This window comes from Opisthocomus hoazin, chromosome 23 (assembly GCF_030867145.1).
Source record: "Opisthocomus hoazin isolate bOpiHoa1 chromosome 23, bOpiHoa1.hap1, whole genome shotgun sequence".
Classification (NCBI taxonomy): domain Eukaryota; kingdom Metazoa; phylum Chordata; class Aves; order Opisthocomiformes; family Opisthocomidae; genus Opisthocomus; species Opisthocomus hoazin.
In genome coordinates, this window is record NC_134436.1 from 4,390,258 (window position 1) to 4,407,110 (window position 16,853).

The window sequence follows — 16,853 nt, forward strand, 5'->3', positions numbered from 1 at the left end:
TGCAGGTTGTTATCAATGTTAACTAACAACTCAATCATGTAGTTATGCCAAGCACCACAAGGGGAGCTTTGGGACGAGCCAACTGTTTATGCATTTCCTACTAAATACCTGAAATATGTACCTACCCTATGTGCCAAATAATTTCATAGATTGTTTCCTTCAAATGTTACTGGAAAAAAGCTCTTCCTTGTCCCACACGTGTGGTCAGAAGTCAAATATTTTCCATGGTAAGGAAAAGTTGTCCGTTGGAAATTTTTGCACATCTTTTCTCCTTATCACTGTTAGCTCTTCTGTAGGGATGTATTGGATTATTATTAAATGGAAGGTGGCGTGATTCACAGGTCAGGCGTCTTCCCAGCAGCAGTTTTGTTTCAGCTGGATCATAAAAGGAACGTTAATGTCCCTGTGTATAACGTAGCTGCTGGTTGTTTCTACTTTTCTCAGCCTTTCTGATTCTCCATGATAACATGGTGAGCACCAAAATGCCTTTGTATGTATCTGTGCTTTAATGTTTGTGCAGTGGTTGGAGGAATGGGCTGGCAAGATCTGGTCCTGTGTCGATGTCTGTGTGCCAGTTATGAAGATGGATAAAACCTGGATAAGTTGTTGAGTATTTGGCAAAGTCTGTGTGTGGCTGCACGTGGAGGGCTAGTGAAGAAAACGGGAGATGTGTTCTCCTGATTCCCTGTCTCTTAAGGCTGACTTATTGAAAACAGAGATGGATGTGCCTTGACTCTAAAATACATGCTATGGTGAGAACCATAGGAAGGCGGGAGGGAAGAAAATGAAGGTGCAATGTGAGATGTAAGGAGAGGGAGACTGACCTTTTGCAGATAGTCCCTGACCCAGTCTCTCCTGGAGGACAGATCCTCTTTTACCTTTAGAACCTTGGTGTTTCTTCTCTGAAGTGCACTGAGCAGAGAAATGCATCTTCCTTCTTCCCACGGAGATGTAAGGACAATCTATGTGAAGTCCAGAGTGTGATGGTGGTGCTTGTTGAAGAGAAAAGGTCTGGGCAGCTGGCCCTGTGATGACATGTACTTGTCAACTGGGACGGTCGAAGAACAGTATGTAAGTTGTGTAGAGTTAAAGAGAAGGGTCGAGGGAGCTGTTTGCAGAGTTGTTGAAGGGCACAAGAGACATGTGTTCTCCTTTCCCTGTTCAGAGCCCATCTATATTGTCATGCCATGTGAGCTTCCTCTTCCCAAGTAATTGGTGACAAGTGGTGTCCCCCAGGTGTCTGTACTGGGACCAGTGCAGTTTAATATTTTCATCAATGACATAGACAGCAAGATCCAGTGCACCCTTAGCGAGTTTCCTGATGATACCGAGGTGAGTGCTGCAGCTGACACACCGGAAGGATGGGATGTCATCCTAAGAGCTCAGGATGAGCTGGACAGGTGGGCCTGTGTGAACCTCATGAGGCCAAGTGCAAGGTCCTGCACCTGGGTCAGGACAATCTCCAGTTTCAATACAGACTGTGAGATGACTGGATTGAGAGCGGCCTTGCTGCAAAGCACTTGGGGGTACTGGTGGATGAAAAGCTGGACGTGAGCCAACGATGTGCGCTTGCAGCCCAGATTGCCAGCCGTATCCTGGGCTGCATCAAATAAGCGAGGCCAGCAGGTTGAGGGAGGGGATTCTGCCCCTCTACTCTGCCACGTGAGACCTCACCTGCAGTACTGCGTCCAGCTGTGGAGCCCTCAGCACAAGAAGGACATGCAACTGTTGGAGCAGGTCCGGAGGAGGGTCACAAAAATTATTTTAAATCTGGAGCACCTCTCCTATGAGGACAGGCTGAGGGAATTGGTGTTGTTCAGCCTAGAGAAGAGAAGACTGCAGGCAGGTCTTAGTGTGGACTTTCAGTACATAAAGACAGCCTACAGGAAAGCTGGGGACAATCTATTTAGCAAGGCATGTTCCAGCAGCACTTTGTGATTTTATCACGCCTCTACTGTGTCACACGCTGTTTGCTGACCCAGTCTCTTCTGGAGGACAGTTGCTGTTCTGTTTTTAGAACCTCGATATTTCTTCTCTGAAGTGTAGTGTATGCATAGATGTGTCTTGGTGCTTCATACAGAGAAGTGAAGACATCTGTAGGAAGTCCGTGAACTGACAGTGCAAAAGTTGTGATTGTTTGAGTAAGTCCGTGAAGGGTTACTGGAAGACACAAAAGGTGTGTTTTCCTGACTCCTCCTCTTTTAATGTTCACATCTGAAGAAGCTGGTTCCATGACAATGTCTGTTATGGAGATGAAAGAGTATCATAAAAGTTGTTTCCTGCTTGACGAAGTCTGTGGGTGGCTGCATGTGAAGTAGTACTGGAGGGAACGGGGGATGTGTTTTCCTGATTGCCCATCTTTTTTAGGCTGACTTGTTCAAAACGGAGCTGAACGTGCATTGATTCTAAAATACATGCTACGGCATGAGCCATACGAGGGTGGGAGGGAAGAAATTCAAGGTGCAAGGTTAGAAGTAAGGAGGGGCAGATTGACCCTGTGCAGATGTTCCCTGACCCAGTCTCTCCCACATGACAGCCCTTTTAGTTTTAGAACCTTGGTGTTTCTTCTCTGAAGTGTAGTGAGCAGGGAAATGTGTCTGCCTTCTTGTCATGGGGAATGTATAGATAATCTAAGATATGAAGTCCGTGATGTGATGGTGGTGCTTGTTGAAGAGAAATGGTCTGGGCAGCTGGCCCTGAGATGATAAGTGCTTGTAAATTACAAGGGTTGAAGAATACGATACAGGTTGTATAGGGTTAGAGTGCTGAGTCCTGGGCACTAATCATGAGGGGCTGTTGAAGGACAGAAGAGACACTTTTTCTCCTTTCCCCATTCACGCTAGTTTGTAGTATCACGCAAAATCAAGAGTTTCATCTTCAAGCAAGTTTCAGTAGAACACATTAATCGAGCTGTGTTGGAAGACCTGGGAGGTTCTTCCTGTGTGTTTGCATGTTGTCGTTAATTCTTAACTAACAGCTTAATTATGTACTTCTGACAAATGATATAAATGAGCTTTGGGAAGAGCCAGCTGTTTATTCATTCCCTACTAAACACCTGAATTATGTACCTTCCCTACAAGCCATAATCTAGAATACTACTTTGTGATCCCTTCCTCTCTGCATGTGTTAAATTCTTGCCTTGAATGTTGTGGTGAGCTAAAGCTGGGCTTTTGTGTCTAGTAATGTGTTGAAGATCACATCTGTTATAGGCCTCTGGCTGCAGGGCGTGCCTGAGCCTGGCACTTGTACTGGAGGACAGCAGAGACAGTATCTGTGTTCGGTGAGATCAGGTAAATGATCTGCTCAGCCTGGTGGCAGAGCTGAAAGAGGAAGTGCAGAGGTTAAAGAACATCAGGGAATGTGAGAGGGAGATTGACTGGTGGAGCTGCACCCTGCCATCCCTGAGGTCAAGGCAGCAAGAGGCGGCTCCACAAGAAGCAGAGGACTCCCTACCCTCTTGCCACCAAGCAGATAGAGGAGACCTAAGAGACAGGGGGGAATGGAAATGCGTCCCTGCTCGGGGAAGCCAGCGAGTCTTCTCCCCACCTCCGTCACCTCCCTAGTTGCCCTTAAACAACAGATATAGGGCTCTGGAATGTGAGGGCCAGCTAAATGAGGATGTGGCAAAGGTCCATCCAGGGGTTTGCCTAGGATGAGTCAGTCAGCCCCACGTATTATGACTGCCCCAGCTTAAGAAAAAAAGGAGGGTAATTTCATAGGTGCCTCCCTTCTGAAGGGAACAGAGGGCTCAATATTGCAACCAGACCCATCCCACTGGGAAGTGTACTGCCTCCCTGGGGCCCAGGTTAGGGATACTGCTAGGAAGTTCCCTCGTCTGGTGTGGCTCTCTGATTATTACCTGCTGTTGGTAATGCAGGTTGGTGGTGATGAGACCACGGATAGAAGTCCCAAGGCCAACAAAAGGGACTTCAGGACACTGGGGTGGCTGGTTGAAGGATCAGGGGCACAGGTGGTGTTTTCTTCAATCCCATCAGTGGCAGGGAAGAGCACTGAAAGGGGCAGGAAACCTCACCTGATTAACAGGTGGCTCAGAGACTGGTGCCATCGGTGGAATTTTGGTTTCTTTGATCATGGGGAGGTTTACATGGCACCGGGCCTGCTGGCATCAGATAGAGTCCAACTGTCTCCAAGAGGAGAAAGGATTCTTGCCCATGAGCTGGCAGGGCTCATTGAGAGGGCTTTAAACTAGGTTCGAAGGCGGAACAGAACATCACCCAGCTCACTATAGATGAGCCCAGGCGTGGCATGCCAGTGTCAGGGGTGAGACCGACAGCCCAGCTCAAGTGCATCTACACCAAAGCACATAGCATGGGCAACAAACAGGAGGAGCTGGAAGCCATTGTACAGCAGGACAGCTATGATTTGATGACCATCACAGAAATATGGTAGGATGACTCTCATGACTGGAGTGCTGCGATGGATGGCTATAAGCTCTTCAGAAGCGACAGGCAAGGAAGGAGAGGGAGTGGTGCAGCGCTGTATGTTAAGGACTGCTTCGATTGTATAGAGGTCGATGATTGTGATCACAAGGTTGAATGCTTGTGGGTAAAGATGAGAGGGAAAGCCAGCAAGACAGACATCCTGCTAGGTGTCTGCTATAGACCATCTGTTTTGGTTTCGGCTGCCGCCGGCAACAAAAGCACCACGCGGCCACCCCTCCCCCCGCCAGCGTGCGGAGGAGAATGAAAAGAAAAAGGCAGAAACTGGTGGGTCGGGATAAGGGCAGTTTAACAGAACAGCAAACAGAAGGAAACAGGAACAACAACGACACAAATTAGGAGAAAACACAACAACGAACCGTACGACCCAGACAGCCGCTTTCCCGAACAGCACTGGCGCCGCGCCCCCCCAAGCCGCGAGTGAGTTCCCGCCGTGCCGCCCCCCCCACACTGGAACCCAGCATGACGACACATGACACATGGTATGGAATACCAGGCTCTGTTTGGCCAGGTGGGGTCCGCCCCCACCCCCCGGCTGTGCCCCTTCCTGGAGTCCGGTGAAAATTAACCCTGTCCTGGCCAAACCCAGGACACCATCCAACCAGGATGAAGAGGTAGATGAAGCTGTCTACAAGAGGCTGGCAGAAGTCTCATAATTGCGAGCCTTTGTTCTCGTGGAGGACTTTAACACAGCAGAAAGGGAACTGTCTAGGAGGTTCCTGGAGTGTGTGGAAGATAACTTCCTGACACAGCTGGTAAGTGAGCCTACCAGGGGAGATGCCTCGCTAGACCTGCAGTTTACTAACAGAGAAGGACTGGTGGGAAATGTGGTGGGTGGAGGCTGTCTTGGGCTTAGTGAAGATGAAATGATAGGGTTCTTGGTTTGAGGTGAAGTTAAGAGGGGGGCCAGCAAAACCACCACAATGGACTTTTGCAGGGCAGACTTTGGCCTGTTCAGGATGCTGGTTGAGAGGGTCCCTTGGGAGAGAGTGCTGAAGGGCAAAGGGGTCCAGGCAGGCTGGACATTCTTCAAGGAGGGAGTCTTAAAGGCACAGGAGTGCACGGTCCCCATGTGCCGCACGATGAACCAGTGGGGAAGGCGACTGGCCTGGCTGAACAGGCAGCTCTTGCTGGGTATCAGAAAAAAGAGGAGGGTCTACCATCTATGGAAGAAAGGGCAGGTGACTCAAGAGGAGTCCAGGGGTCTCGTTAGGTCATGCAGAGAGGAAATTAGAAAGGCAAAAGCCCACCTAGAACTCAGGCTGGCCAGTGTTGTAAAGGACAACAAAAAGTGCTTTTCCAAATACATCAACAACAAAAAGAGGGCCAAGGAGAGTCTCCAACACTTACTGGATGTGAGGGGGAATATTGCCAGCAAGGATGAGGAAATGGCTGAGGTCCTTAATGTCTTCTTTGCCTCAGTCTTTACGTCAGCCCCCAGTGCTGGAAGATAGGGAAGAAGAGCAGAATAAACCTCCCATAATCGAGGAGGAAGCAGTTAATGACATGCTATGCCACCTGGACACTTACTTATAAGTCTGTGGGGCCGGATGGGATTCACCCAAGAGTGCTGAGGCAACTGACAGAGATTCTGGCCAAGCCAATCCCCATCTTCTATCAGCAGTCCTGGCTAACAGGGGAGGTCCTAGATGACTGAAGGATCACCAGTGTAATACCCGTCTACAAGAACGGCCAGAAGGACTATCCTGGGAAGTACAGGCCTGTCAGCCTGACCTTGGTGCCAGGGAAGACTATGGAGCATTTCATCCTGAGTGCACTCACCGGGCATGTGAAGGAAAACCAGGGGATCAGGCCCAGCCAGCATGGGTTCATGAAAGGCAGGTCCTGCTTCACCAACCTGATCTCCTTCTATGACCGGGTGACCCACCTAGTGGATGAGGGAAAGTCTGCAGACGTCATCTACCTGGACTTTAGTAAGGCCTTGGACACTGTTCCCCACAGTATCCTCCTGGAGAAACTAGCTGCTCATGGTTTGCATGGGTGTACTCTTTGCTGGATAAAGAACTGGCTGAAAGGCTGAGCGCAGAGAGTGGTAGTGAATGGAGTTCAATCCAGCTGGCAGCTGGTGATGAGTGGTATTCTCCAGGGCCCAGTTTTGGGTGTGGTCTTGTTTAATATCTTTATCAATGATCTGGATGAGGAGATTGAGTGTTCCCTCAGTAAGTTTGCAGATGACACCAAGTTGGGCGGAAGTGTCGATCTGCTCAGTGGTAGGAAGGCTCTGCAGAGGGATCTGGACAGGCTGTATGGATGGGCCGAGGCCAACGGTATGAGCTTCAACAAGGCCACATGGTGGATCCTGCACTTGGGTCATAACAACCCCATGCAACACTACAGGCTTGGGGAGGAGTAGCTGGAAAGCTGCCCAGTAAAAAAAGGACCTGGGAGTGCTGGTCAACAGCCGACTGAACATGAGCCAGTAGTGTGCCCAGGTGGCCAAGAAGGGCAACGACATCTTGGCTTGTATCAGGAACAGTGCAGCCAGCAGAAGTACCGAGGTGATCGTGCCACTGTACTTGGCACTGCTGAGGCCACACCTCGAGTACTCTGTCCAGTTTTGGGTCCCTCACTACAAGAAAGACATTGAGGTGCTGGAGCATGTCCAGAGAAGGGCAACGAGGCTGGTGAGGGGTCTGGAGAAGAAGTCTTAAGAGGAGCGGCTGAGGGAACTGGGGCTGTTTAGTCTGGAGAAGAGGAGGCTGAGGGGGGACCGGATTGCTCTTTACAACTACCTGAAACGAGGTGGTAGTGAGGCAGGTGTTGGTCTCTTCTCCCATAGAACTAGCAATAGGACGAGAGGCAATGGCCTCAAGTCGAGTAAGGGGAGGTTTAGATGAGATATTAGGAAAAATTTCTTTACTGAAAGAGTGGTCAGATATTGGAATAGGCTGCCCAGGGAGGAGGTTCAGTCACCATCCCTCGAGGTGTTTATAAAACATGTACATGTGGCATTTCGGGATATGGTTTATTTGGCATGGTGTTGTTGGGCGGATGGTTGGACTTGATGATCTTAGAGGTCTTTCCCAACCCATGATTCTATGATTTTATGATTTGTCTGAATGTCACATACATGTCGTTCATATTTACAGCTGTAAAGAGAAAGACTTTCACAGACATGTTTCCTTACTGTGTTACTGGAAGAAAGCTCTTGCTTGTCATACAGAGACGGTGAACGTCAAGTATTGTCCATAATAAGGAGAAGTTAACTGTGCAGCTTTTCTTTTAAAGGAGTATATTTGGCATTTGGAAGGTCAATGACAATTCCCAGGCTTCTGTGGTGGTCTACATAAACTGAGAATGATGGAGTCTCAGTTTTGGACATCACAGTGCTCAGATTCCAACTGGCCAAGTGTTGGGTTCATCACTTTGCTTTCCTATTGCATGATGTTTTCCATGAAAGGTAGTTCACGAGCACAGATGTACACTTTACATGCACATTTGCGAGTCACCCATCTTCCAAGTTGCCCAGTGTGCTGAAGTAGGGTGGTGGTGTCTCTGAGGTGATACTATGACGCCAGAGTCTTTACTAGATCTGCATTTCACTTATGCACTTGAGAACATCTTCCATTTCCTCAATTCAGTAGTATGGACAGAAAAATCTCATTGCATGCTTCCCTGTTGTGACCCTTATTCTCTGTAAGGAGAAGTGGTGTGCACAACATTTCTGATAGACATTTGATGTCTTTCTACAAAGTTAGTTTCCCTGTTGGGTGATGGTTATGGTCATCTGTGTGACCCTTTTAGTAGGCATGGTGGTGTTGGGTTCGTGATTGGATATTATGATTTTAGAGGTCTTTTCCAACATATGATTTTTACTTGACAAACTGTGGCTGTGGTCTTTGTTGTGAGCATCTCTGTGAGCCTCATGTGCACTTTTTACTACCTACATACCCTCCTTGTGTACGTACTACTGTTAACGTAATCTGAAATGTTAAGCTGTGACTCCTTCACTTCTGCAGGTTTCCCATTCTTGCTGCTAAAGGCAAGCTCTAAAGCTGGGCCTCTTTGTGGCTGGTAACATATAATAGTTAAAAGATCTCCTGTAATTGTTGATCTGAGGAAGCAGTTTCCATCTGTCCCTTGAAGGTGTTCAGCCGCCAAGACAATGACTTTGATAGACTCTGTTTGCCTAAGATGTCACTGAATGAAATGCTCTTTTGCCTGTTGCTGACATATGTCTGAAATATTGGCTGTTGTCCATGGTGCACTGGAAGACTGTGAACTCAGAGCAAGAAACGTGAGAGGCTGGCTTGGAACTGGAACAATACGTGGCTCAGTGTGGATTTGGCTGAGGAATGGAAACAAATTTTTAGCAGGGCCTGGTATGATATGACAAGGGGTAATGGTTTTAAACAAACACAGGTTAAATGTAAGTTAGCTATAAGGAAGAAATTTTTTACTACACAGGTGCTGAAAAACTGGAAAAGGTTGCTCAGAGAGGTGGTAGATGCCCATGCCCAGAAACAATCAAGGTCAGGTTAGACAGGGCTCTGAGCAATTTGATCTAGTTAAAGAAGTCCCAGATCATTGCAGGAGTGTTGGACTAGATGACCTTTAAATGTCCTTTCCTACTCAAAGTATGCCATGACTCTATGATTCTTTGATTCTGTGATAGTGGTTTGATTTCATGCCTGGTGCCACGACCTGTGCCATTCATGCTCTGATCCTGGATTCCCTGTCCTGAAAGGCAATGACAGTCCTCCAATCATAAAGTATTTGCTTAATAACTGTGCATATAGAATGATGATGCATGGGTGGAAGAGGTCATAGTTCCTACGTGAAACCTCCTTTATCTATCCATATTTCCCTGGAACATTGTGAAGCAGAGGTTCTTCATAGAGGTAATTACACTTTCTTTCAGGCTTTTGTCTCCTGGAAGGTCATGGTTCATCTTCCCCATTTCTGGGTACTGATTTTGCATTTCATGCCGTGCTTGTTTTTTTGCGCAAATAATTACTTCAGCCACACAAGACAGAATTTTAAGTGCAACCAAAATGAAGGAGAAACTAATAGAGAATCTGCTGTAATTTCTCTGAAGGCTTAGCTTTAGAAAGAGGCCCGTGATAAGGCGTTTAACATTACGGCTTCAGAGTTGAGGGAGATTAGCAGGCCACGTATTGGAAAAATTACTGAGAGCTGTTGACCATTTTTTAAATGAAACCCTCTATAATATAGTCCAGAGGAAGAAACTTTCTCTTCTAATGCTTCCTTGCCTTGCTTGTCTGATTTCTGTTTTTCTTGTCCTGGCTTCCTGTGTATGTAGGTTTACTTGTAATTAACAGCAAAGCTTTGCTTAGGGATGCGTCGTGTGTTTGTACCTTTTGCTCATGCTGCAGTGGGAGTGAAAGGCAGGAGATGTGAGGGTATCTTTATGTTCTGTTGTTGCCAGGGGTATAGATATAAAGGATACCTTAGTAGAAGCCGCATCTCTGTGGAACAGCAAGTGTGATAAAAGAGGGGAGGAGATTCACCCTAAGTTATTAGTTTGATGACCCATGCCCTGTTGGATCACCGCCCCTCCTTTAGTTCGGGCGTGCTATCATTCGTGTGCTTTAGTATGTCCTAATGCCGATATGCTTTTCATTTCCTGCTCAGCAGTGTTACTCATAGGATTGGTCTATTAGACATACACAGGTATTTTCACTGTCAATGGCTTATTAGTTGAAAGTTTTTTGTAAAACTCTATCATTCATTGCTTTACTCGTTCCTCTAGTCTTACAACATAGAGTTTTCATTTAACATTCAATATCTGAAATGCGTGTAAGCAGTACCTTAGGAGTGCAATCACAATCGGTGAGGAAGGGTCAGATTCTATGTAAATACCTGCTCAGTATGGGCAGGAGGCCCTCTTGTAGGTGTCTCTCCATGTGAAGTGCAGTGTGGCTACTTCTTTGTGAGAATAGTCTTGTTGGCAAGGAAGAGCCCGTTCTCATAGCAACTTTGTGGCCAAGTACTCATTTGCTAATAACTGCTAGCGTGGAAGAAGCTTGTGAAGGAGAAACTCAGTGCTGTAGTCCATGCCTTTGTATCTTTTGAGAGAGCAGCGAGAGTGGCATCACCGGGAACTGAGTTATCACCAGGACCCTGTGAGTGAGCACAGCAGTCATCCACGGATGCATCTCTTGTTTGGAGAAATAGGAGTTTTAGGAAATTCTGCAGTACCTGTAATTTCCAAATCTGTGATCTGTGTAGCACTTGGAATGATTCATCTGGTCAGCATGTGCCCTGCTCTCTCCATGGTGATGGATTAAGTTTTGATGGTTTGCAGAGAATCTTGCATTCCCTGCGTTCCTTTGACTGTTGTTGAGAGGTGGTGTTATGGTGCAGACAGGCACCACGGAGGATCAAGTACCTTTTCATAGGTGCTGCACTCAGAGGGTTTTATCCTGTCCATTTTCAGATCACTCCAGGCCTGGACTGGTCTGTGTATCATTGGAGCAAAATACACATTGCTATGTTGTGTCATCAGCAAACTGCCTTCTCTGGCACTGCCCTTCTGACTTTTCACCTCCTGACTTTTTTGCCATCTTTTTTCTACAAGTCTCTGACTATCCTGGGAAAGGTAGCTGACATGTCGCATACACCTCGGGCACCACCACGTGGGACTATAGCACTCCTCTTTACAGTTTTCTAATAGCACACTGGTAATGGAAGGATCCTGGGAGCATGGGTACCTTTCTGCCGACCGTCCATGTTCTTACATCTACTTACTTATCCCATTCCCTGAAAAAAGCAATCTTGCAAAAAAGACTTGAATAGGTCTCTGTTCCTAGTTCTAGAGCAAGAAGTTGTGGTCATCTCCGGGATTTGTAAACTAGGAGCATGTACTGATACTGCTGCTGTAGAGAATAAGGCTCGTCACGTTCTCCCACTCTCAGTCATTCTGGGAAGTACACAAAATGAAAGGGCTATAAAGAGAATATTCTCAAAGATAACGGCAGGTTTGGCGATTCCTTTCTACAATAGCTTCTCCTCTGAAGTACCTTGTAGCTGCTGCTTCTCAGAGCTCGCAGAAATGAAATAAAAGAGCTAGGAAAAGGCAGCCCGCAGCAACAGCAGAAGCTGTTGGAACGTCAGACATTTGCTGTACCGTGTACCTGCTTGTACTTACCCGTGGCGACCTGCGCTCTACTGTACGAAGTGTGGGGCTCCTCCACCGCTCGGTAACACGTTCCCCAGCCAGACTCTCCATTTCCACTTTTGAACGCAGCTGCTTGGTGCGCCTTTCCGCGGATATGAGAGAACTCGCCAAACCAGAAGCCGACTCGCGCTTTTCCGTAGCCGATGGCGCCGACTCCCGGCAGCTGCTGACCGTGCGGCTCGGGGCGCAGAGACCGAAGCGCCGCACGGCATCACCGGCTGCGGTGGCGTCGCGGCGCCTCCGGGTGCCGCTGTTGGCCGACGCGGAGCGGCGCTGGAGCCGCAGCCGCAGCCGCAGCCGCAGCCGGAGCCGCGTCCTGCCCCGCAGGCTGCTCGCTCGCCCGGCGCCAGCCAGAGCGGCAGCGGCGCGGGCAGCAGAGGCGAGCAGTGGCGCGGCGCGTGGAGCAGCGGCGTCCGAGGCGGAGGCCGCTGCGCTCGTTGCGGAGAGCGGCTGGAAGGGAGGGAGGGCAGCGGCGGGAGCGAGGAGCGCGGCGAGCGCTGGCGACAATGGCGGGCAGGCAGAGGCAGAGCCGGCGGCGAGCAGGCGGGCGAGCGCTGCTGGCCGCCTTGGTGCTGGGCTTGTGCTGCCGGGCGGCGCCGGAGCGGATCCGCTACGCCATCGCCGAGGAGCTGGGCCGAGGCTCGCTGGTGGGGCCGCTGGCGCGGGACCTGGGGCTGAGCCCGGCGGAGCTGCCGGCACGCAAGCTGCGGCTCAGCGCCGAGAAGCAATACTTCACGGTGAGCGAGGAGAGCGGGAACCTGTACGTGAGCGAGAGGCTGGACCGGGAGGAGATGTGCGGCGAGTCGGCGTCCTGCTCCGTCAGCTTCGAGGCGCTGCTGCAGAACCCGCTCAACGTTTTCCACGTCGAGGTGGCCATCCAGGACGTCAACGACAATTCACCGACCTTCAGCAAGGCTGCTCTCGACCTCGAGATCGGTGAATGGACTACGCCCGGTGCTCGTTTTCCTCTGGAGATGGCTCGAGACGCAGACGTGGGGGGCAACTCGCTGCTGACTTACCAGCTCAGCAGCAACCCGTCCTTCACTCTGGCTGTGAAGGAAAGCCCGGGTGGAAAGAAGCAGCCGGAATTAGTGCTGGAGCGAGCTCTGGACCGGGAGAAGCAGAGCTCCTTCCAGCTGGTGCTGACGGCAGTGGATGGCGGGGAGCCGATGAGGTCCGGGACTGTGCAGGTGCGCGTCAACGTGACGGACGCCAATGACAACGCGCCCGTGTTCAGTAAAAGCGTCTACGAGGCGCTAGTGCGGGAGAATCTGCCGGCGGGGTCGCTGGTGCTGCGGGTGCGAGCCACGGACGCGGACGCGGGCACCAACGGGCAGGTCTCGTACTCGTTCGGCAACGTCCCGGACGGCGTCCGCGCGTTGTTCAGCGTCGGCTGCGACAGCGGCGAGGTGAGGACGGTGGGGCCCCTCGATTTCGAGGAGAAGAGCAAATACAGCTTCGGCCTGGAGGCGAGGGACGGCGGCGGGCTCACGGCTCACTGCGAAGTGCAGATAGACATCACCGACGAGAACGACAACGCGCCCGAAATCACGATGTTGTCGGTGTCGAGCCCGGTGGCCGAGGACGCGCCGGCCGGAACCGTGGTGGCCCTGGTGAAAGTCCGGGACCGGGACTCCGGGGAGAACGGGCAGGTGTCGTGCGAGCTGTTGGGTGAGGCGCCGCTGTCGATCGTGTCGTCGCCGGGCGGCTCGTACAAGGTGGTGACGGCGAGCGCGCTGGACCGAGAGCAGGCGGCCGAGCACCGGGTGACGGTGGTGGCCAGGGACCGGGGCAGCCCGGCGCTGTCGAGCCGCACGGCGCTGGTGCTGGAGGTGTCGGACGTGAACGACAACGCGCCGGTGTTCGAGGAGGCCGCCTACAGCGCCTACATGGCGGAGAACAACGCGGCGGGCGCGCCGGTGGTGCGCGTGCGCGCGCGGGACGCGGACGCGGGCGCCAACGGGCGCGTGAGCTACTGGCTGGCGGGCGGCAGCGCGGGCGCGGCGCCGTACGTGTCGGTGGAGGCGCGGAGCGGCGCGGTGTACGCGCAGCGCTCGTTCGACTACGAGCAGTGCCGCGAGTTCGCGGTGGCGGTGCGGGCGCAGGACGGCGGGTCGCCGGCGCGGAGCTCGACGGCGACGGTGCGCGTCTTCGTGCTGGACCGCAACGACAACGCGCCGCGGGTGCTGTGGCCGGCGGCGGGGGCGGCGGGGGCGGAGTCGGTGCCGGCGGCGTTCGAGGTGGTGCCGCGGTCGGCCGAGGCCGGGTACCTGGTGGCCAAGGTGGTGGCGGTGGACGCGGACGCGGGGCGCAACGCGTGGCTGTCGTACGAGCTGGTGCAGGCGGCGGAGCCGGCGCTGTTCCGCGTGGGGCTGCACAGCGGCGAGGTGCGCACGGCGCGGGCCGTGTCGGAGAGGGACGCGGCGAAGCAGCGGCTGGTGGCCGTGGTGAAGGACCACGGGCAGCCGGCGCTGTCGGCCACGGCCACGCTGCACGTGGTGCTGGCCGAGAGCTTGCAGGAGGCGCTGCCGGAGCTGAGCGAGCGGGCGGCGGGCGCCGACTCGCCGGCGGAGCTGCAGTTCTACCTGGTGCTGGCGCTGGCGCTCCTCTCCGCCCTGTTCCTGCTGAGCGTGGCGCTGGCCGTGCTGGCGCGGATGCGCCGGGCCGGGCCGCCCGCCGTCCTGCGCTGCCTGGGCGCGCAGCGCTTCTCGGTGGCCGGCGCCACCTTCCCGGCCGACTTCTGCGAGGGCACCTTGCCCTACTCCTACAACCTGTGCGTGGCGCCGGGCCGCGCCGTGGCCGACGGCGCTTGGCTGCCGCCGCCGCTGCCCAGCCTGCCCGCGGAGGAGCTGCTCGGCGGGGAGCCCTGCGCGAAGCCGAGCCCAAGCAGCAGCGCCGGCGCGGGAGAGCCGCCCGCCCACCCCGACGCACCGCAGGTTGGTAAGCCCGCGCGGTCCTTCTCTCGGCGCCTTTCCTAACCTCGGGCTGGCGGTGCTGGGCTGTTGCGCCTCCTGTGTCTGCTTTGGCGGCTAGTGCCGACCTGTGTTCCCAGGGACGGATGAATTAATTCGTTAACGTTTCTTTTTCGGCAGCAGGCAGTGCGAAACGGCACGTGCTGCCTGATCCGCTGTCACTCGTGTAGGCTCGGCGGAGAGGTTCTTGCCGTTCAGCTTGTGCTGAAGGAAATGTTCCAAGTGTCAAGTGAACCTCTTCGGTGTAAACAGCTCTGCTGATGCTGGACATCCACCAGGCAAAATAAGTTGTTTGCAAAACCTGTCCTATCCAAAATGGTCTGCGTTAGTAAGGGTGACCGCGTGTCTTCGCTGTGCAGTATGCGATCTTTGGAGCTTTCTGGAACTCTCCTCTTACTCCTGAGTTTCCCCAGTTAGTGGAGTCGGTGGGAAGTGCTGGTCCGTGTGTTCGTGAAGGAATGATAGAAGGAACGTGGTAAACCCCTTCCACTCAGAGCCAGCACTAGGCACTTTTTGGTTCATCGGTGGTCACAGGTTCAGCTTCCGGTTGAGCTGAGAACTTTTGACTCTGAAACTTGTCTGAAATGCTAGTAGCAGTGCAGGCGAATCCTTCCTGTGTACAAAGAGATCCGCTAATTCTGCAGGACTCGGTCGCTGAAACATGGTTGATGTTTGTTGTTCTTTCGTTCCTGATTTCTTTTTCCCAAAGCGATGGTCTTTGTTTGGCAGCTGAACAAAGCCCCGTTGCTTAATGCTGTTTGGTGTTGAACTTCCAAAGGAAACGTGCATGAGGCTCCATGAACGGAGAAGTTAGAGATTGTTCCCCTGCCGTGTGCCCTCCTATCTTTTGGAGAAGGCTGCTGCTAAATGGCAGCATGAGTAGAACGAATTAATTTTGTCCAGGCGTGGTTGCTCCGAGTTCTCTGCGCAGCTATTTCTCATTTTATGTTCCATCCTGGGTGGTATTTTTTTTACTGTTCCAGATTTGTCTTTTCTACAGTGGTTATGGCGTGAGATGGGAATTCCGAAAAAGAAAATACAAAACAATAACACCAACAAAATTCCCCCAAACAAACCGCGCTTTGTATTTCAGAGTCTGTCTTCTTTTCCTATTCTTTTTTTTTGCATATTTTGTGAAATAAATGTTTGTCCTGGTGGATAGCGTTTAACTTGAAGGATTTGCTCTGATGGACGTTTTGCGTTTCATTTCACATCTGCACAGAGATAGGTGCGAGGTGGTGACTTCACAAAGCTAGCACACTTTGTCTAACAGGCGGTAAACATTTACATGTTTCAAGCAACAGTTACCAGTACTTTTCCATTTACGCTAAATCACCCTCTTTCCCATTGGTTCTTGCATGTCTCGTTTCTACTTAAAGTCCCACTATGCTTCCTATTTGCTGCACATGTTCCATGGAGAAGGGGTTTTTTTTTGGTAGCGGGGTTTCACTGCCCGAGGGCGGTTTTTTTACTATGCTAATTAGGATAGTTTACTCACAGCTCATGTAGTCTTTTTTCGATCAGCAGTTTTGTTTCGTTCAGCACCCATTTTAGTAGCTTTGAATTACAAATGTGGCTCTCTAAGTCTACCGTGCTAGTCCTTATCAGTTCCTTTTGTTCTCTTGCTGTCCTCCTTTTACTGCTTTGATGCGAGTGTGGTGAACCTCTTTGGTGTAATGAGCTCTGCTGATGCTGGACATCCACCAGGCAAAATAAGTTGTTTGCAAAACCTGTCCTATCCAAAATGGTCTGTTTAGTAAGGGTGACCGCGTGTCTTCGCTATGCAGTATGGGATCCTTGGAGCTTTCTGGAACTCCGTCCTCTTTCTCCTGAGTTTCCCCAGTGAGTGGAGTGGGTGGGAAGTGCTGGTCCGTCTGTCCGTGAAGGAATGATAGAAGGAACGGGGTAAACGCCTTCCACTCAGGGCAGGGAGTAGGCACTTTTTGGTTCATCGGTGGTCACAGGTTCAGCTTCCGGTTGAGCTGAGAACTTTTGACTCTGAAACTTGTCTGAAATGCTAGTAGCAGTGCAGGCGAATCCTTCCTGTGTACAAAGAGATCCGCTAATTCTGCAGGACTCGGTCGCTGAAACATGGTTGATGTTTGTTGTTCTTTCGTTCCTGATTGTTTTTTCCCAAAGCGATGGTCTTTGTTTGGCAGCTGAACAAAGCCCCGTTGCTTAATGCTGTTTGGTGTTGAACTTCCAAAGGAAACGTGCATGAGGCTCCATGAACGGAGAAGTTAGAGATTTCTCCTCCGC

At 51.5% G+C, this 16,853-nt stretch overlaps 1 protein-coding gene across 2 annotated transcripts in view; it reads left to right on the plus strand.

The window, feature by feature from the left end:
• Window positions 1–16,853, plus strand: part of LOC104338342 (protocadherin gamma-C5-like) — a 168,859-nt gene that overhangs the window by 10,229 nt on the left and 141,777 nt on the right. The window contains exon 1 of one of the 2 annotated variants that reach the window (XM_075441929.1): window positions 11,960–14,558. The exons of the other annotated variant lie outside the window; for it this stretch is intronic. Coding sequence (XP_075298044.1) covers window positions 12,129–14,558 — 2,430 coding nt within the window. The 5' untranslated portion in view covers window positions 11,960–12,128. Of the gene's footprint in view, window positions 1–11,959; window positions 14,559–16,853 lie in introns of those variants that run through there. 2 annotated transcript variants of the gene reach the window in all.